At 44.8% G+C, this 22,341-nt stretch overlaps 1 protein-coding gene across 4 annotated transcripts in view; it reads right to left on the bottom strand.

The window, feature by feature from the left end:
* IPO11 (importin 11) overlaps positions 1 to 22,341 on the bottom strand; it is a 518,704-nt gene that overhangs the window by 391,765 nt on the left and 104,598 nt on the right. For all 4 annotated transcript variants that reach the window (XM_077286029.1, XM_077286021.1, XM_077286008.1 and 1 more), the window contains exons 7-8: positions 17,060 to 17,118; positions 9,367 to 9,415 (exon numbers count right to left, since the gene is read on the bottom strand). In XM_077286029.1, coding sequence (XP_077142144.1) covers positions 9,367 to 9,415; positions 17,060 to 17,118 — 108 coding nt within the window. The remainder of the gene's footprint in view (positions 1 to 9,366; positions 9,416 to 17,059; positions 17,119 to 22,341) is intronic.

Here is a 22,341-nt window from a genome sequence, read left to right as displayed (position 1 = left end):
ACTCGTCTCTCGTGTGGATTAGATCCCCTAGAAATTGTTAGATAAGCAACATAGAAGTTAATTTTGGAGCATCTCTAGAAGTCTGCATCGTGCCATTCCTCTACTATTCCTCCTGGAAATGTAGAAATAAACTGACAGCTGAGAGTCGCAATGCCTCCTAATAATACAATCTCTTCAGTCAGCACAGACAGGACAGCATCAGACTGTAGGGAGGCGGCACGTCAGCATATCCTGTGCTGCCCCCTTATTCTGGAATTCACTACCACGACCGGGCAAACTTTTCCAGATTCGAAACCTTCAAAACCAACATAAAAAATATCTTTTGAGGAAAATCCACGATCTTTAATAACCCTGCTGCCACCAACACACCGCTACCTGAGCAGTGTGACGACACAACATTTAATTATCCAGACGTCTATTTTCAATAAGCCAGGAGGCATAGACTTATCTATATGTTGAGTTTTGAATTTATGAGTTTGTTCTTTAGTTGGTCAAGAACCATACACTGTTGTCATATGAGTCTTAAACGTTGATTTTTGATATTTTAGAATGACTGATGTTTGCCATTTATATCAGCTCCTACAGCTTATTGTCTGTTATCATTGCAAGACAGTGATGCAGGATTATTGAACAATGAATGTTTCCTTAATATGTTAATTGACCATTGTGTGGGTCTTGTGGCTTGCTGACTTGCAAAACAGAGGAGTGTAAACTATGCAAATTGAGTAAATACTCAAATAATGTGAGTTAGTTTCATCACACCTAGCTCTTGACCTCTGGATGATGGCTTGAAGAACAACAGTTGTGAACTATATAAAGAGGATATGCCTCTGTAACAAAACATCCAATACATCCAAAAGATCCAAAAAACAGAGACTCTTTACAAAACCACACCCAGGAACACTCTACAGGATAACTGCCAGATCATGGCTCCATCATAAGAGACACAGATTTGACATTCTACAAGCTGCCAGCTTAGGGGACTACAGCCCTGGCTGAAAGAATACAGATCTGCACTATTGACCATCAGTGAAACCATGGATATGTTTGGGGAAGTCAGTATTTGGACCCGCCAGTCTCCTGAGCCCCATGGATACTTTTCGGAAAGCTAGGATTGGGACCTACCAGTCACCTGGCTCCATGAGAAGCCAGATTGTGATCCTCCGGTCACCTGGCCTTGTACCTTAATGGACTGTCAGCTTCCTAAGCTTGTCGTTACCTACTCTCTGTCCGTGCCACACGTGGGGGGAGTCGGCCCTGGAAGCTCTGAAGTCACAACTGCTCTTATCCAACAGTCAGCCAAAGGGTGAGACTCTGTAATTTTGCTCCATGTTGGGTATTTTGCTGGGACTGTTCTGTGTGTTATATGTCTGTTTTGTGGTTCAGTAAGGTATCGCCACACTATTTTACCCTCACCCTTTCTTGGCTGAGTAATATTATGCCCACAGTAAAAGGACAGTGGGCATTTGTTTGGATGAGCCCTGATCCATGCGGTTTTGGGGACTCGCTGACCCATCCATGTCATCACAAGGAGCTTCTACCCTCACCTAACTTCTTATGCCCTCGATTATCTTCTTCTACCCTCTTATGTCTTCTGCATCACTGTACAAGTCAATCACCAGATGTTTTCTACCTCATCTGAGAGTACTATGATGTTGGAGCAGAGACCCCGGTTCCAGCGATGTGTCCCTTATTGGGCTGTTGACTGCAGTTTTTTGAAAATTAATACTTTCTCTGCTCCAGATGTAGTAGTTCTCTGAATGCTGAGCTCCGTATAAACCCGCCCACACCACTCACTGACAGCTTTTTTACTATGCACAGTATACACAGAAAGCTGCCAATCAGTGGTGGTGGAGAGCTCATGAAAATGGAGGAATACATGGCAACTGGTTTACTAGTCCTCTAGTGATAATCTCCTGCTGATAAAATAATGATTTTATCAAAACTACAACAAGCAATCCAGTATACTGGGACATAACAATGGAATCAGGGTATCCAGCTCTACATTGTGCTGCTCTCAGATTAGGAGGAAAAAAACGGAGCCACATACTTTAAGCTCTCTATACATATTAGAGAGCTGTCAAATTAAATTAACAATGTACACTGCTCAAAAAAATAAAGGGAACACTAAGATCCCACATCCTAGATTTCACTGAATGAAATATTCCATTTGTAAATCTTTATTCATTACATAGTGGAATGTGTTGAGAACAATAAAACCTAAAAATGATCAATGTAAATCACAACTAATATAGCACTGAGGTGTGGATTTGGAATGATGCTCAAAATCAAAGTGGAAAATGAAGTTACAGGCTGATCCAACTTCAGTGGAAATGCCTCAAGACAAGAAAATAATGCTCAGTAGTGTGTGTGGCCTCCACGTGCCTGTATGACCTCCCTACAACGCCTGGGCAAGCTCCTGATGAGGCGGCGGATGGTCTCCTGAGGGATCTCCTCCCAGACCTGGACTAAAGCATCCGCCAACTCCTGGACAGACTGTGGTGTAACGTGACGTTGGTGGATGGAGCGAGACATGATGTCCAAGATGTGTTCAATCGGATTCAGGTCTGTGGAAGAAACGGCCCAGTCCATAGATTCAATGCCTTCATCTTGCAGGAACTGCTGACACACTCCAGCCACATGAGGTCTGGCATTGTCCTGCATTAGGAGGAACCCAAGGCCAAACGCACCAGCATATGGTCTCACAAGGGGTCTGAGAATCTCATCTCGGTACCTAATGGCAGTCAGGCTACCTCTGGCGAGCACATGGAGGCCTGTGCGGCCCTCCAAAAAAATGCCACCCCACACCATTACTGACCCATTGCCAAACCGGTCATGCTGAAGGATGTCGCAGGCAGCAGATCGCTCTCCATGGCATCTCCAGACTCTGTCACGTCTGTCACATGTGCTCAGGGTGAACCTGTTTTCATCTGTGACGAGCACAGTGCGCAAGTGGCGAATTTGCCAATCCTGGTGTTCTGTGGCAAATGCCAAACGTCCTGCACGGTGTTGGGCTGTGAGCACAACCCCCATCTGTGGACGTCGAGCACTCAGACCATCCTCGTGGAGTCGGGTTTCTAACCGTTTGTGCAGACACATGCACATTTGTGGCCTGCTGGAGGTCATTTTGCAGGGCTCTGGCAGTGCTCCTCCTTGCACAAAGGCTGAGGTAGCGGTCCTGCTGCTGGGTTGTTGCCCTACTATGGCCCCCTCCACATCTCCTGGTGTACTGGCCTGTCTCCTGGTAGCGCCTCCAGCCTCTGGACACTACGCTGACAGACACTGCAAACCTTCTTGCCACAGCTTGCATTGATGTGCCATCCTGGATGAGCTGCACTACCTGAACTTGTGTGGGTTGTAGAGTCCGTTTCTTGCTACCACGAGTGTGAAAGCACAACCAACATTCAAAAGTGACCAAAACATCAGCCAGAAAGCATTCATACTGCGATGTGGTCTGTGGTCCTCACCTGCAGAACTACTCCTTTATTGTGGGTGTCTTGATAATTGCCAATAATTTCTATCTGTTGTATATTCCATTTTCACAACAGCATGTGAAATTAATTGTCAAACAGTGTTGCTTCCTAAGTGGACAGTTTGATTTCACAGAAGTTTGATTTACTTGAAGTTATATTCTGTTGTTTAAGTGTTCCCCTTATTTTTTTGAGCAGTGTATTGAAACCCTGGAATTACCTTTCTTGAAAATCATAAATCTCCAGGTAGACTAATAGAACTGCATATGGCAACATTTATTTTATGGGGAATGTAAGTATTTTCTATTACAGACTTCTCAGGAGAGTAGACAGATCCTCTGCAGACGTCTCACACAGGTGCATCCTCGGCTCATTACATTATCGCCTCTTACACAAGTGTCTACGGCTTTGTCTGCACGGAGGGCTTATGTCACTCAAAGGAGCGGGGGCTTCACAGCTACTTATATAAGATACTTTAGTGTCATTTATAGGTTCTCTGAAATAACAAATATGTTGCTAAGGAGATGCTTCACTGAGGGAGGAAAATCAAGGAGGAAGGGGGCGCTACATCCTGGTATACGGAGACCTGGAAGTCAACTAGTTTTATTTGCTTGTTGAATGTTAAGAAGAATTCGTGAACATCAACAGAAAGGACAAATTTTGGAAAGGAAATCTCTACATGAATCTTACATGTCTAGAGGGGTTACCGCATCCAATCTATTGTATATAAGATATTTATAGGGGATTTCACAAATGCAAATTTTTAAGCAGCTGCAAATGGTGTAAAATAACCAGTGCTAATGTCGCTCACAGTTCCGGTGCTAATGCCCCATCGGCCATCCTGGTGTCTGTTACAAGTGGCCACGTGCGTTACTACTGGCATCACCCGGAGCGATGGCAGCCGTGATGGCACATAACTACTCAGGCCATTACTGGCTGCAGCAGTCACATGCTGATGATCTCTTGTATTAAATAAGGTGGTCGGAGCATTATGGCTGGATCAGCAGTGTGAGGATTAGGCGTCTATGGCTTCTTTTGTTGTTTTAGATCATTTACAGTGACTTGAAGACAAATACATAAAAAGTTTGATGATTTACTTTATGAATTAGTCTAAAAAATGGCACAAAAACAATAATATCTACTACAACACTATCCATTCACATTTATTTTTATGGACAATTAAAATAGAGCCTGTCACCCCTAATATGGAAATCAAACCATTTCTCAATTATACATTCATTTAGGGGGCTGAGCCCCTGTAGAAATCAGGCTTGTAGTATAGATTTGAATTAAGTCTTATTACATATGTAATCGAGTGGTTATCGGTTCACCCTTGGTACAAAACTATGTCCCATCAATTACTGTCCTGCTCAACCGAACTTATGGTGATTGACAGGGCTCCAGGCAGCACGGTCTGCAATGTCTGCACATGGAGGAGCTGAGAGCTTACACGGTGTCAGTGTGATGCCTGTATAGTGTTGGCAACACATTGGAGCTCCCCCACAAGTGACCCCATTTTGGAAACTAGACCCCCCAAGGAACTTATCTAGAAGCATAGTGAGCACTTTAAACCCTCAGGTGCTTCACAAATTGATCCGTAAAAATGAAAAAGTACTTTTTTTTCACACAAAATTTGTTTAAGCCTCAATTTTTTCATTTTCACAAGGGCAACAGGATAAAATGGATCCTAAAATTTGTTGGGCAATTTCTCCTGAGTACGCCGATACCTCATATGTGGGGGTAAACCACTGTTTGGGTGCACGGCAAGGCTCGGAAGGGAAGGAGCGCCATTTGACTTTTTGAATGAAAAATTAGCTCCAATCGTTAGCGGACACCATGTCGCATTTGGAGAGCCCCTGTGTGCCTAAATATTGGAGCTCCCCTACAAGTGACCCCATTTTGGAAACTAGACCCCTCAAGGAACTTATCTAGATGCATAGTGAGCACTTTAAACCCCCAGGTGCTTCACAGAAGTTTATAACGCAGAGCCGTGAAAATAAAAAATAATTTTTCTTTCCTCAAAAATGATTTTTAGCACGGAATTTTTTATTTTCCCAAGGGTAAAAGGAGAAATTGGACCCCAAATGTTGTTGTCCAGTTTGTCCTGAGTACGATGATACCCCATATGTGGGGGTAAACCACTGTTTGGGAGCAAAGCAGGGCTCGGAAGGGAAGGCACACTTTTTGAATGGAAAATTAGCTCCAATCATTAGCGGACACCATGTCGCATTTGGAGAGCCCCTGTGTGCCTAAACATTGGAGCTCCCCCACAAGTGACCCCATTTTGGAAACTAGACCTCCCAAGGAACTAATCTAGATGTGTGATGAGCACTTTGAACCCCCAAGTGCTTCACAAAAGTTTATAACGCAGAGCCATGAAAATAAAAAATAATTTTTCTTTTCTCAAAAATGATTTTTTAGCCCACAATTTTTTATTTTCCCAAGGGTAACTGGAGAAATTGGACCCCAAAAGTTGTTGTCCAGTTTCTCCTGAGTACGCTGATACCCCACATGTGGGGGTAAACCACTGTTTGGGCACACGTCGGGGTTCGGAAGGGAAGTAGTGACGTTTTGAAATGCAGACTTTGATGGAATGCTCTGCGGGCGTCAGGTTGCGTTTGCAGAGCCCCTGATGTGCCTAAACAGTAGAAACTCCCCACAAGTGACCCCATTTTGGAAACTAGACCCCCCAAGGAACTTATCTAGATGCATCGTGAGCACTTTAAACCCCCAAGTGCTTCACAGAAGTTTATATCGCAGAGCCGTGAAAATAATAAATGTGTTTTCTTTCCTCAAAAATATTTTTTTAGCCCAGAATTTTTTAATTTTCCCAAGGGTAACAGGAGAAATTTGATCCCAAGAGTTGTTGTCCAGTTTCTCCTGAGTACGCTGATACCCCATATGTGGGGGTAAACCACTGTTTGGGCACATTCTGGGGCTCGGAAGTGAAGAAGTCACGTTTTGGAATGCAGACTTTGATGGAATGGTCTGCGGGCATCATGTTACGTTTGCAGAGCCCCTGATGTGCCTAAACAGTGGAAACCCTCAAAAGTGACCCCATTTTGGAAACTAGACCCCCCAAGGAACTTATCTAGATGTGTAGTGAGCACTTAGAACCCCCAAGTGCTTCATAGAAGTTTACAACGCAGAGCCGTGAAAATAAAAAAATAATTTTTCATTCCTCAAAAATTATGTTTTAGCAAGCAATTTTTTATTTTCTCAAGAGTAACAGGAGAATTTGAACCCCAATAGTTGTTGTCCAGTTTGTCCTGAGTACGCTGGTACCCCATATGTGGGGGTAAACCACTGTTTGGGCACACGTCGGGGCTCGGAAGGGAAGCAGTGACTTTTTGAAATGCAGATTTTGATGGAATGCTCTGCGGGTGTCACGTTGCATTTGCAGAGCCCCTGATGTGCCTAAACAGTAGAAACCCCCCACAAGTGACCCCATTTTGGAAACTAGACCCCCTAAGGAACTTATCTAGATGTGTGGTGAACACTTTGAACCCCCAAGTGCTTCACAGAAGTTTATAACGCAGAGTTGTGAAAATAAAAAATAATTTTTCATTCCTCTAATATTATGTTTTAGCAAGCAATTTTTTATTTTCGCAAGGGTAACAGGAGAAATTGGACCCCAATAATTGTTGCCCAGTTTGTCCTGAGTATGCTGGTACCCCATATGTGGGGGTAAACCACTGTTTGGTCGCACGTCGGGGCTCGGAAGGGAGGGAGCACCATTTGACTTTTTGAACGCAAGATTGGCTGGAATCAATGGTGGTGCCATGTTGCGTTTGGAGACCCCTGATGTGCCTAAACAGTGGAAACCCCTCAATTCTAACTCCAACACTAACCCCAACACACCCCTAACCCTAATCCCAACTCTAACCATGACCCTAATCACAACCCTAATCCCAACACACCCCTAACCACAACCCTAACCCTAATCCCAAACCTAATTCTAATCCCAATCCCAATCCTAACTCTAACCCCAACCCTAACCACAACTTTAACCCCAAAACACCCCTAACCATAACCCTAACCACAAGCCTATTGTTAACCCTATTTCCAACCCTAGCCCTAATTCCAACCCTAACTCTAATTCCAACCCTAAGGCTATGTGCCCACGTTACGGATTCGCGTGAGATTTTTCTGCACCATTTTTGAAAAATCCGCAGGTAAAAGGCACTGCGTTTTACCTGCGGATTTACCGCGGATTTCCAGTGTTTTTTGTGTGGATTTCACCTGCGGATTCCTATTATGGAGCAGGTGTAAAACGCTGCGGAATCCGCACAAAGAATTGACATGCTGCGGAAAATACAATGCAGCGTTTCCGCGTTGTATTTTCCGCACGATGGGCACAGCGGATTTGGTTTTCCATAGGTTTACATGGTACTGTAAACCTGATGTAACACTGCTACGAATCCGCAGCGGCCAATCCGCTGCGGATCCGCAGCCAAATCCGCACCGTGTGCACATATCCTAATTCTAACGCTAACCCTACCCCTAACCCTACCCCTAACCCTACCCCTAACCCTACCCCTAGTTCTAACCCTAGTGGGAAAAAAAATATTTTCTTTATTTTATTATTGTCCCTACCTATGGGGGTGATAAAGGGGGGGTTCATTTACTATTTTTTTTATTTTGATCACTGTGATAGGTTTTATCACAGTGATCAAAATGTAGCTGGAACGAATCTGCCGGCCGGCATTTTGGAAGATGGCGGCACCCGTGGAGAAGACGGACGGACACCGGGAGGCTCGGTAAGTATGAGGGGGGTGATCGGAGCACGGGGGGGTGATCGGAGCACGGGGGGTGATCGGAGCACGGGGGGTGGGATCGGAGCACGGGGGGAGCGGGCAGGAGGACGGGGGAGCGGACAGGAGGACGGAGGGGAGCACGGGACAGAACCGAGGACTGGGGAGGCGATCGGTGGGTGTGGGGGGGACAGATTAGGTTTTCCAGCCATGGCCGATGATATTACAGCATCGGCCATGGCTGGATTGTAATATTTCACCAGTTTTCATAGTGAAATATTACAAATCGCTCTGATTGGCTGTTTCACTTTCAACAGCCAATCAGAGCGATCGTAGCCACGGGGGGGTGAAGCCACCCCCCCTGGGCTGTAGTGCAACTCCCCCTGTCCCTGCAGATCGGGTGAAATTGGAGTTAACCCTTTCACCCGATCTGCAAGGACGCGATCATTCCATGACGCCACATAGGCGTCATGGGTCGGATTGGCACAGGTTTTCATGACGCCTACGTGGCGTCATGGGTCGGGAAGGGGTTAAAGAAGCACTCCCATCAAAGTTTTTATCCTTTTATAACAATCATCACATAATACAGCACTCATTTTACCCTTCTACCCAGCTAATTCTTCTCTTTGCTCTATGTAGAAACAGGAAGTCTCTAGTCCCTGCATTTATCATTCCTCTCTTCACCTCCTGACCCAGCTTCTCCACTCCCCCCCGCCAGGGATTGCAGTGACTCATGCCTCATACAGAGGAAATTGACCTCCTTTTTCTACACAGAGCTTAGAAGGAGTCAGCTGATCAGTTTTTAATCACGTGATGTCATCAACATAATGGAAGAGAGTGGAATTAGCTGGGTAGAAAGGTAAAATGAGCAATTGTAAGTACACAGTGCTGTATAATATGATGGCTGCAGTATATTAAGAGGATAAAAATTTTGATCGGAGGAGTTCTTCTTTAAGGGGACGGAATGGTGTACTGAGTTGTTGGCCACGCCAAGGGTGCACCGAAGCACCATCATAATTTCAATCTGTAAGATCAGTCTGATTTTTATAGGAGCCAAGTGCCCTGCATAAATGTCTAAGTGGTTTAATTTGAGTATTGGAGGAGACAAACTCCCTTTAAACATAAAAAAATACATTACTTACTGCATTCTAAAAACTGTCTTATTCGGTCAAACACGGCATGAAGAAATCCCTGCAAAAAAAAAAAGTACATTTCACCATCACGATCAAGAAACATTGGTTACAAGAAACAGTGTGAGGTTTTTTATCTGTGACTTGTTATAAGTATATGTACATATATATATATCCATCATCTTCCAGCAATGCCTCATGTTGTACGGAGTCCTGTCCACTGCACATCTACAAAACTCCTGTTTAGAAGTCAGCGGCTGAATGTTCATCTATAACTTGTCAGGTGAAACACTGACTTGTTTACTGGTAAATGAGGTTGAGAAATAGCAAAGTAACTTCTAAATTCTCATTTAAAGGCAAAATAGAAAGACTATAGTAGAAAAATTCAGTAATCCTGTCTGTGATGATAATGAGACTGCTAAAAAGCGAGCTGTACGAAAGTGAACACAAAGTGAACACTGTAAGATTCCATGATTATCAGTGGTATGGGGGAGGATATAGAGTTCAGCATTCAGAGAATTGATGAATCTGCAGGAAATAACAGGGATTATGTCCAGACTGCAGCAGGCAGACAAGTAAGTGTTGGAATCGGGGTCTCTGTCCCGACATAATACTGTGCTCACAAAACCCTGGTGACAGATTCCCTTTAAATATATAGATTAAACCCAGCTCCGACTAGTTCAAAGGTATTACACTCCAAACATAACGTATGGCTTTGCCTTTGATTGCTAAATTGTGGATTTTCTGTGAACCAGCGCTCAACAATCATTAAACCATCAGGCAACAAATGAATGTGGATAGGTATAGCAGCAGTCGTCTCTCCTAGCGTCTTGACTTTAGGCAAATTGTCTCTGGTTTATGGGGCACCTACATCATGATAATCAGCATGACCAAACTAAACTGAATTGTTAAGTAATTTCTACCTTGTCATGTGGATAGCCGATGCCAGTTACGTTAATTATGAAGCATAGCTCTATTACCCCAAATAGCAGAAACCCATGAATGTGTATGGTGCCAGACTCCTGTGCAGGGTGCATGTATCCCCCTCCTGTAGGTATGCAGCCCTCCATAACAGCTGTGTCATTTTATCAGGAAACTGTCAATGATACTTCCCGCTCCATCTGAGACTTTATATTCAGCGAGCAGTGTGTGTTAACAGACGCTAATTATCCGTAATAACATTTTGATCATGTAGGTAGAGCTCTAATAGTCAATTAGCGCTCTGTCACTCATCTGTAAATTGATTGACAAAAATAATCACATTCCATCTTCCCGGCAAGAGCGCAGCGTCGCGTCTGCTAAAGAGAAAGATCGCGGAGGAGACTGCGGAGGAAATGTTAAAGTCACAGGTAATAATCCAGCAAATATGAACTGGACTTGTGAACGGAGGTTGTGGGACGCTGCCCGATAGTCAAACACGGACATCTGCTCTACAGGGGTCAGATGGGTAATCTACCACTGCATCGACTTCAAAGATGAAATCTGCTGGGACCTCAATGGGAGACGGACAGACGCTTACAGACGGACAGGTAGAGATAAAAAATAAGTAAATTAGCCAGCATTGCAAAATATAAGACTTTACACACAAGCCTAAAAGGTGTTTTCCAGTTTCAGAAAACCCCTCCCCCAGCTCCCGTTTGTGTTAAAAAGAAACTTCCCCGGGTGCAGAGTTTCGCCGCTGCTTCTGGTGTCTGTTTTTGTCTACAGTGCAGTCTGATTTGCTGTCAGTGCTGCAGACAATTACAGAACAAACTGTAGTCGAGGGACAGGGGTTTTCCGAAAGCCGCCCCTTAGTGTCAGAGCCAATTTGGTACTTAATGACCGGGCCAATTTTTACAATTCTGACCACTGTCACTTTATGAGGTTATAACTCTGGAACGCTTTAACAGATCCCGCTGATTCTGAGATTGTTTTTTTGTGACATATTGTACTTCATGGTAGTGGTAACATTTCTTCGATATTCCTTGCGATTATTTATGAAAAAAATGGAAAATTTTTAAAATTTTGCAATTTTCAAACTTTGTATTTTTATGCCCTTAATTCAGAGAGATATGCCACAAAAAAATAGTTAATAAATAACATTTCCCACATGTCTACTTTACATCAGCACAATTTTGGAAACAAAATTTTTTTTCTTGTTAGGGAGTTATAAGGGTTAAAAGTTGACCAGCAATTTCTCATTTTTACAACACCATTTTTTTTTAGGGACCACGTCACATTTGAAGTCATTTTGAGGGGTCTATATGATAGAAAATAACCAAGTGTGACACCATTCTAAAAACTGCACGCCTCAAGGTGCTCAAAGCCACATTCAAGAAGTTTATTAACCCTTTACGTGCTTCACAGGAACTGAAACAATGTGGAAGGAAAAAATGAACATTTAACTTTTTTTTGCAAACATTTTACTTCAGAACCATTTTTTTATTTTCACAAGCGTAAAAACAGAAATTTAACCATAAAGTTTGTTGTGCAATTTCTCCTGAATCCGCCGATACCCCATATGTGGGGGTAACCACTGTTTGGGCGCACCGCAGAGCTTGGAAGAGAAAAAGTGCCGTTTTACTTTTTCAATGTAGAATTGGCTGGAATTGAGATCGGACGCCATGTCGCGTTCGGAGAGCCCCTGATGTGCCTAAACAGTGGAAACGCTCCACAAGTGACACCATTTTGGAAACTAGACCCCTTAAGGAACTTATCTAGATGTGTGGTGAGCACTTTAAACCCCCAGGTGCTTCACAGAAGTTTATAACATAGAGCCGTGAAAATAAAAAAATCGCATTTTTTCTACAAAAATGATTGTTTGCCTCCAAATTTTTATTTTCACAAGGGTAACAGGAGAAATTAGACCACAAAAGTTGTTGTGCAATTTCTCCTGAGTACGTCGATACCCCATATGTGGGGGTAAACCACTGTTTGGGCGCACCGCAGAGCTTGGAAGAGAAGGAGTGCCGTTTTACTTTTTCAATGTAGAATTGGCTGGAATTGAGATCGGACACCATGTCGCATTTGGAGAGCCCCTGATGTGCCTAAACAGTAGAAACCCCCCACAAGTGACCCCGTTTTGGAAACTAGACCCCTTAAGGAACTTATCTAGATGTGTGGTGAGCACTTTAAACCCCCCAAGTGCTTCACAGAAATTTACAAAGTAGAGCCGTGGAAATAAAAAATCCTTTTTTTTTTCCCTCAAAAATGATTTTTTAGCCTGCAATTTTTTATTTTTTCAAGGGTAACAGGAGACATTGAACCACAAAATCTGTTGACCAGTTTGTCCTGAGTACGCTGATACCCCATATGTGATGGGGGACACTGTTTGGGCACCCATCGGGGCTCGGTAGGGAAGGAGCGCCGCTTGGAATGCAGACTTTGATGGGATGGTCTGCGGGCGTCATGTTGCATTTGCAGAGCTTCTGATGTACCTAAACAGTAGAAACCCCCCACAAGTGACCCCATTTTAGAAACTAGACCCCCCAAAGAGCTTATCTAAATGTGTGGTGAGCACTATGAACCCCCAACTGCTTCACAGAAGTTTATAATGTAGAGCCATGAAAATAAAACAAATCATATGTTTTCCACAAAAGTGATCTTTTCACCCCCAAATTTTTACTTTCACAAGAGTAACAGGAGAAATTGGACCCCAAAATTTATTGTGCAATTTATGCTGAGTAGGCTGATACGCCATATGTGGGGGTAAACCACTGTTTGGGCGCATGGCAGAGCTCGGAAGGGAGGGAGCGCCGTTTTGGAATGCAGACTTTGATGGGATGGTCTGCGGGCGTCATGTTGCATTTGCAGAGCTTCTGATGTACCTAAACAGTAGAAACCCCCCACAAGTGACCCCATTTTGGAAACTAGACCCCCCAAGGAACTTATCTAAATGTGTGGTGAGAGCTTTGAATGCCCAAGTGCTTCACAGAAGTTTATAATGCAGAGTTGTGAAAATAAAAAATATTTTTTTTCCCACAAAAAAGGTTTTTTAGCCCCCAAGTTTTTATTTTCACAAGGGTAACAGGAGAAATTGGACCCCAAAAGTTGTTGTCCAATTTATCCCAGGTACGCAGATGCCACATATGTGGGGGTAAACCACTGTTTGGACGCACGGCAGAGCTCAGAAGGGAGGGAGCACCATTTGACTTTTTGAGGGCAAAATTGGCTGTGGCGTTTGGAGACCCCCTGATGTACCTTAACAGTGGAAACCCCCCAATTCTAACTCCAACCCTAACCCCAACACACCCCTAACCCTAATCCCAACCCGATCCATAATCCTAATCACAACCCTAACGATAATCACAACCCTAACCCCAAAACAACCCTAATCCCAACCCTAACCATAACCCTAATCAGAACCCTAAATCCAACACACCCCTAATCCTAATCTCAACCCAAACCTAACCCTAATCCCTATACACCCCTAACCCTAATCCCAACCCTAACCTTAACCCTAATCCCAAACGTAACCCTAATGCCAACCCTAATCCAAACCCTAACCCTAATCCCAACTCTAACCCTAACTTTAGCCGCAACCCTAGCCATAACTTTAGCCCCAACCCCAGCCCTAACTTTAGCCCCAACCCTAACTTTAGCCCCAACCCTAACCCTAGCCCTAACCCTAAATTTAGCCCCAACCCAAACCCTAGCCCTAACTTTAGCCCCAGCTCTAACCCTAACCCTAGCCCTAACTTTAGCCTCAACCCTAACCCTAAATTTAGCCCCAACCCTAACCCTAAATTTAGCCCCAACCCTAACCCTAAATTTAGCCCCAACCCTAACCCTAAATTTAGCCCCAACCCTAACCCTAAATTTAGCCCCAACCCTAACCCTAAATTTAGTCCCAACCCTAACCCTAATTTTAGCCCCAACTCCTCTAGCTGTCGGCCGGCAGATCATGGCGGGCGCACTGCGCATGCGCCCACCATTTTCTTACCGGACGAAGAAGCCAGCAGGCAGGGGGGGACGCAGGAGGACCAAGGGTCACCGGTAAGTATAACAGGGACCCCGAATCCCCCTATTTCTCTGTCCTCTGATGTGCGATCACATCAGAGGACAGAGAATTACACATCGCTTTTTTTTTTTTTGCGGTCGCCGGTAAACAGTTAATTACCAGCGATCGCAAAACAGGGGTCGGTAAAAAAAGACCCCGATCATGTTCTTTGGGGTCTCGGCTACCCCAGGCAGCCGAGACCCCAAAGATCTTCCGGGTGCCGGCCGGCGGGCGCACTGCGCATGCGCCCGCCACTTTTTGGCCGGAACAAGATGGTGGCGCCCATCGGGAGCCACGAGGAGCACCGGGGGAGACAGGTGAGTATCGGGGGGCGATCGGGGACCCCATTTCTCTGTCCTCTGATGTGCGATCACATCGGAGGACAGAGAAATTAAATGGGAAATCGCATTGGTTTTTTTTGTGACCGCCGGTAAACGGTTAATTATCGGCGATCGCAACCCGGGGGTCGGTAAAAAAAAAACCTGAATCATGTTCTCTGGGGTCTCGGCTACCCCCGGTAACCGAGACCCCAGAGAAAATCCGACTCTGGGGGGCGCTATTCACTTTTTCCACAGCGCCGTTAATTAGCGGCGCTGTGGTTTAAGTACCCTTAACTGCCGCCGTTAAAAGGCGTATCGGCGGTCGTTAAGGGGTTAAGACACTATTTTGTTACAACACAAACGCAGTAATCGTTGCTCCTAGTGCAGCAATGCTTGCTTGGTCCGACACCCACCTATCAGTTGTTATTAGATCTGGCAGTCGGATGTATACAATAGTGCGGAAAGGCACAGGTACATTCAATGGTTATTATCCTGCTGTTGGGACTCATTTTTTAGTTTTCTTACACTTTTGAGCAAATTGAATTCTAAAATGTTCAGATAATGCTTTGATTTCATTATTATTGGAACACATTAAAAGTATTCAGCCCCAGAAGACACACTGACAACAAAGCAGCCCTACAACATTTTCACTGGGTGTAGGGTGCACCTTCTTACTAGGCTTTATTTCATCTACATACATAATGCTGGTATATACTGCCAAAGAGCTCTAGTTTGCTTTCATCTGTACACAGAACATTCCACCAACAAGATTGATAATTTTCCACTTTTCACCTGGAAAGTTTGTATTTGTTTCATGAGTAGTAAACTTTATGATAATATTTCGAACTATTGAAGCTGGAATACTAAGGTCTTTGGAAATTGTTTTTTACCGTTTAGACTGCTTGTGCTTGGTGATAATAATGGTTTTGTTCCCTGGAACATGGAATAAAACTTGCCTTTTGGATGAAAACATTTTAGGTTGGACAACGCTATTAATCTTAATAGCAATGCAAAGGTGCTCAGCCACTGAATTTCAAATGCAACTCCCAGTAGAAAGTGACATTTATTCCTCCCGCGAGCTGCCGCCTGTCAGCATTACGGGTGTGCCAGCACAACTACAGTCACCTCTCAGTAAACTGCGAGTGATATCTGTAAGCACATCCCAGCACTTTGACTGACAGCTGGCATTGCACTGATGTACTGCAGAGATAGCGCTGTCCAAGTGCTGGGGCATACTTACAGCTGTTGTTCACAGTATACTGAGTGCTTGTATAACTGAAAGCTTGCGGATCCAGGTAGAATAAAGTCCATTTTCTTCCGAAAGCAGCACTTTTAATACAGCGACTGGGCACCTTTATATTGCTATTTACCTTCAGGTTGACACTTAATATCGTTACCTGCCTTGACAGGTTCCCTTAAGGGCGCAGTCAGACAACAGCATAAATCGGACTAATTTCGGACCACAAGGCACGGACTGGCTGGCGCATCTCCCATCTTGAGCGTGACAGATGCATGGAAGTACATGAATCTGTCACGCTCGGGTCGGGAGAGCTGCTGGCCAAGCCATGCACTGCAATCCGATTTATATGGCCGTCTGACTGTGGCCTTAAAGAAGTCCACTACTTGAACAACTTCTTCTCATACTCCTTGCTTGTCTCCCACAAAATAATAAAGGCTATACTCACCACCCGTGCTGGCGCTGTTCCCACGGTGTCGGCACTCTCTCTCCTCGGGGATCTTGTGCGTTGTTGTGACACGTGACGCCAATGCCCAATCAGTGCTGGTGTCACTGTCCCCGCCTCAAATTGAGCAGGAAGAGGAAGTCCGAGATCAGCTGCAGCCCGGACTTCCTCTTCATGTTCGATTTGTCTGAAGGCGAGGAAAGTGACTCCAGCACTGATTTTGCGCCAGCGTCACATGTTACAACACTACAGGGCAGCCCTGGGAGCGCGAATGCTGACACCGTGGGAACGGCACCGGCACGGGAGGGGAGTATACGGTTTTTCATTTTCTCGGGGCCAAACATTTTGATCAAGAAGGGGTTGTCCTAGTAGTGGATAACCCCTTCAAGCATCAAAGCCACCACTTATAGTCTAATCCAAGTCATGTGAGCACTGACAAGGTGGGAGATAGGCAAGCCTAATTTCTGATTAGTCACAGGTTAGTCCAACTTTGTCTTCGGCTTGAAGCTAAACAGTGGATGCCATTAATTATCTCCCAGAGTTGTTTTTAATTTTTTTTATCCCTTTTTTACTGCCGTTTATTTTTGTGTCTTTTGCTTTTCTGCATCAAAGAGGCTGGATGCAAGTCTTGACTGTCCAGGATGCTGCTGCCTTCACTAGCTCTCATACGCAAGCACAAATAAAGGCCATTTTACAATTCTGAGATAATTAGAATGTGTCCTTACCATGGCTTCTGCATTCTGGAGAGGATTGGCAAATCCATGAACCGTCAGTTTACGCAAAACTAAAGATACAAACACAAAAGATGCACTTTACTTCAAAAGAGGCGACAACCTTGATGATCATATTCAGCAAACAAATAAATCCCACCCTGAGCAGCATTTAACTCAAGGCAGAAAGCAGAAGTCGAGATGATTGGAAAGGTTCCCAGAGTCACTGGCCTCACCGAAAAACAACAGACTGATGAAATCTAAAAGGCCGAATTCAGCCACTTTGTTGCTGTCATTTGCATTTTATCCATGCATCCTTTTTGTATTTTTCATGGTGATGTTATTTATTATTCTTCCTTCTCTATCTCATTATTTTCCTCCAGAGGTTAACATTTATTATGACCCGCTTCTAGATTCCCACTTCCCCATTGCTTCAAAGGGTGACATGAGAAATTATCATAACACATGGGCAAAATCCTTCAAGCCGGAGTTAATAACTCAATAATTGAAGTCAGAGCAAAGCGACAAGTTCCAAGGATCGATCGCTTTCCTTTACATCATCCGTCAGGTCTTTATTTTATAGGTATTTTTAATATAAAACTGTTGTTGTAGTACATTTTGTCCAATATGTAAAGAGATTATTACCTAAATAAGGAAAAAAATAAAGAAATCTGATGCAGAGAACAGTTTTTCTTATAATGAAAGTGTGATGCAAATGTATTACTGTAGATGGTTTATGTGAACCATAGATAGGTCTTGGGACATATGGACAGCTTTTGTCATTGGGGCAATAGCTACCAGCCCAAGTACAGTCACTGTCGTAGGATTGGACAGTGAAGTATTTTTTCATCAGACAGGTCAGACTAGTACATTTTTTTTTTACCCTGCCCATTTTTTTTTTACCCTGCCCATTTTTTTTTTACCCTGCCTTCTTTAATTTCAGCAGCCAAAACTGTTGTGTCTATTTGACTGATATGGCTCTATAAGGTCATATTAATGGTGGAGAATTTGTATAATATTCTTTCCTTTTTCTGTTGTTGTACAACATAACACTTTTTTGTTATAAACATACAGAATGTATATGTATATATATATATATATATATATATATATATATATATATATATATATATACATACACACTACCAATTTTGTGTTTTCCATGAAAACTCATTTTTATTAATCAAATGAGTTGCCAAATGAATTGGAAATCTAGTCCAAGGATCGAAAAAAAGATTTATTTGAAATAATAATTTTCTCCTTCAAACTTTGCGTTCGTCAGAAAGAATTCTCCCTTTGCAGCAATTACAGCATTGCAGACCTTTGGCATTCTAGCAGTTAATTTGCTGAGGTAATCTGGAGAAATTTCTCCCCATTCTTCCAGAATCCCCTCCCACAAGTTGGTTTGGCTTGATGGGCACTTTTTGCGTACCATACGGTCAAGCTGCTCCCACAACAGCTCAATGGGGCTGAGATCTGGTGACTGCGCTGGCCACTCCATTATAGATAGAATACCAGCTGCCTGCTTCTTCCCTAAAAAGTTCTTGCATAATTTGGAGGTGTGCTTTGGGTCAGGATGAAATTGGCTCCAATCAAGCGCTGTCCACAGGGTATGGCATGGCATTGCAAAATGGAGTGATAGCCTTCCTTATTCAAAATCCCTTTTATCTTGTACAAATCTCCCACTTTACCAGCACCAAAGCAACCCCAGACCATCACATTACCTCCACCATGCTTGACAGATGTCGTCAGGCACTATTCCAGCATCTTTTCAGCAGTTCTGCGCCTCACAAATGTTCTTCTGTGTGGTCCAAACACATCAAACTTGGATTCGTCTATCCATAACACTTTTGTCCAATCTTCCAATGTCTGTGTTCTTTTGCCCATATTAATCTTTTCCTTTTATTAGCCAGTCTCAGATATGGCTTTTTCTTTGCCACTCTGCCCTGAATGTCAGCATCCCGGAGTCGCCTCTTCACTGTAGACGTTGACACTGGCGTTTTGCGTGTACTATTTAATGAAGCTGCCAGTTGAGGACCTGTAAGGCGTTGATTTATCAAACTACAGACTCTAATGCACTTGTCTTGCTGCTCAGTTGTGCAGCGAGGCCTCCCACTTCTCCTTCTACTCTGGTTAGAGACTGTTTGTGCTCTCTGAAGGGACTAGTATACACCATTGTAGGCAGGGGCTGACTGGCAAATTTTGGCCTGGGGTGCAAGCACACAGCAGTGGCCCATGAGTAGCGGCTCATCCTTAAAGGGGTTGTCGGATCTTATGCTACATGTCTACAGACACTATGTGTGAATCCTCATATCGTGCGCACTGTGCGCTGTGAAGATTTTCTGGTGCCGGCAACAGGTGGTCTTGTGACTGCAAGCATGCGATATATATATATCCAGCCACATTTCGACTAGACTGTTTTGGGCCTTGTTCAATACAGTTGCATTAGGCCATACAAGTCTAGTCGGCATGTGACCGCATGTATGCAAGTCACAAACTTACAGCCACACACCCGCCAAATGACCACAGCACTGCCAGCAATGTGAGAAGCACAAGTCTGAAGTCCAAAGAATGACACAGAGTGAATGCACCAATGACACACACACACGCACAGCCCCACTGTATGACACACACACACGCACAGCCCCACTGTATAATGACAGACACACGCACAGCCCCACTGTATAATGACACACACACGCACAGCCCCACTGTATAATGACAGGCACATGCACAGCCCCACTGTATAATGACAGGCACACGCACAGCCCTACTGTATAATGACAAACACACACAGCCCCACTGTATAATGACCACGCACAACCCCACTATATAATGACAGGCACACACGTCCCCACTGTATAATGACACACACACGCACAGCCCCACTGCATAATGACACACACGCACAGCCCCACTGTATAATGACACACACATGCACAGCCCCACTGTATAATGACACACACACACATACGCACGCAGCTCACACACACGCAGTTCACACACACACACACAGCTCACACACACACAGCTCACACACACACACACACAGCTCACACACACAGCTCACACACACACACACACACACACACAAACAGCTCACACACACACACAGCTCACACACACATCACACCAGTTACCTCATACACACATCACACACTCTCCTCTGTGGTGCAGGGGCGGCTGATATTCATGTGCAGCTCTTCAGTTTCTCCTGCTCACAGCTCTGCACTGTCCCGGCACCTCCCCCGTCTCTCCTTCTCTGCCGGGATAGCAGATAAGAGCAGGAGAAGCCGGAGCTCCGTGCACACACAGGCCGGTATGCTGACCTTTCATCTTGGCTGCTGGCTCTCTCCCTCAGAGTGGCAGTGGCGCATAGGAGCTTGCTCATCACATACCCCTGCAGCCTGCATGTCAGGGCTGCTGGCGGGATGACACCATCGCGCACTACAGGTGCGCTATGTATTACAGTCACTGCCAGTCCTCCAGCGGCCCTGTGCAGCTGCTTAGACACCGGCCCGGGGGCATATGCATTTCTGCCACCCGGCCCAGCCCGCCCCTGATTGTAGGAAATCTTCAGTTTCTTGTCAATTTCTCAAATGGAATTGTTCGTCATTTCTAAGAACAAGAATAGACTGTCGAGTTTCACATGAAAGTTCTTTTTTTCTTGCCATTTTGAGAGATTAATGGAACCAACAAATGTAATGCTCCAGATTCTCAACTAGCTCAAAAAAAAAAATCAGATTTATAGGTTCTCTAATCAGCCAAACTGTTTTCAGCTGTGCTAACATACTTGCACAAGGGTTTTCAAGGGCATTCGAGCCATCCATTAGCATTCTTACACATTTCGCAAACACAAAGTACCATAAGAACACTGAAGTGATGCTTTTTGGAAATGGGCCTCTATACACTGTAAGACTATTCCTACTGAGTGTGTTGGGGGACACTCGCTTGGCCGCGATATTCAGCACGCGGGCACGGTTTTTAAAAACAAAACAGTCCATACGGTTTATTATGCCTCATAAACCATACCATGAGCAGTCCATTTACATACTGAACCAGGACCTCACTTTAAGTTTCAGGCCCTTATTCTGTGGCAACTAAACACGCTGGTCCACACTGACCAGTTGCCGCGGGTTACCACACAGTTCATGTTACAAGCACCAACGGTTTATGGAGGTACCTTATGGGAGCTCCTGCTTCTTCTGCTGACTCCTTGTCAGACCTCTCTCCTGGGGAAACTGCCTTACGGGGTTCACCAACTTGCCTGGCCGGCACACATCAGTCAGTCCAGAGCCACCGAAGGCCGGTAGCTTCCCCAACACCGATCAACCAGGTCCACAGTCTCTCAGGTGCTCCAAGAAGACTCCACTCACAGGAGCTTCTAACACAGACTGTCCAGGACCATGATCACACTGTGGTCTTCAGAACGTCCATCCCACCTGGGACCGTCCAACCACAGAGGCATGTGGCCTGTCTGGGTGCTATTCAGGACTTAGTCCAACACCACAGGCCACCAGGTCCAAACCATGTGCTTTCCAGGAAGCCTCCTCCCAGGTCTTCCAACACAGGCTTCCAGGACCTTGAACTTGGACCTAACAGATCCAAACACTGGAACCACACAGGAACCATGTGACCCACACCCTGGCCACATTATGTACCCGTAACCACACCCACAGTAATGGATCACATGGGCTGGTCACGTGATCCTGACATCACTGCAGGTCGATTCTCACGGCCTCAATACGACTCCGTGCACATACCGGGGAGACCATGCAGCGCCCCCTACCTGTTACAGGGGTCACTGCATCACATATCCCCCCCCTCTGTTCAAACTTGTGGGGTTGAACACCTGTCATACACGTGGGGTCACGAGATATGTCACGCACGTTACCTTGCCCTACCAGTCGAGAGAACCGTCTCAGTCGGTTTTGAGCATCACACACAACCAGCCAGTTGAGTTTACCCCGCGCCCAGCGGTCAACATGTAGGCCTTGAGCTTTGGCCCTTAAGTCACAGTCTGTCTGTGTCACCAAACCTTTAGTCAAGTTTGTCTCTTTACTCGACCTTTCTCTCCAGGGTCGCCACCCACGGTTGGTGCGGTCATTAGTCCCACTTACAGTCGAGACTAGCAACTGATCAGAGTCTGACCCTCCCTCACTACGTCTACTACTGTTCATGCTCCTTAGCTTTGTACAGTGAGTAAAACTGCCACTTTCAGATATTCGACCACTTTGTCTCTCTGAACTTCCTTGGTGGTCAGCCATTCCATTCTTTGGAGGGTCCCTTTTGTTTCC

This window comes from Ranitomeya variabilis, chromosome 1 (assembly GCF_051348905.1).
Source record: "Ranitomeya variabilis isolate aRanVar5 chromosome 1, aRanVar5.hap1, whole genome shotgun sequence".
Classification (NCBI taxonomy): domain Eukaryota; kingdom Metazoa; phylum Chordata; class Amphibia; order Anura; family Dendrobatidae; genus Ranitomeya; species Ranitomeya variabilis.
This window is presented reverse-complemented; position numbering and strand designations above follow the sequence as displayed.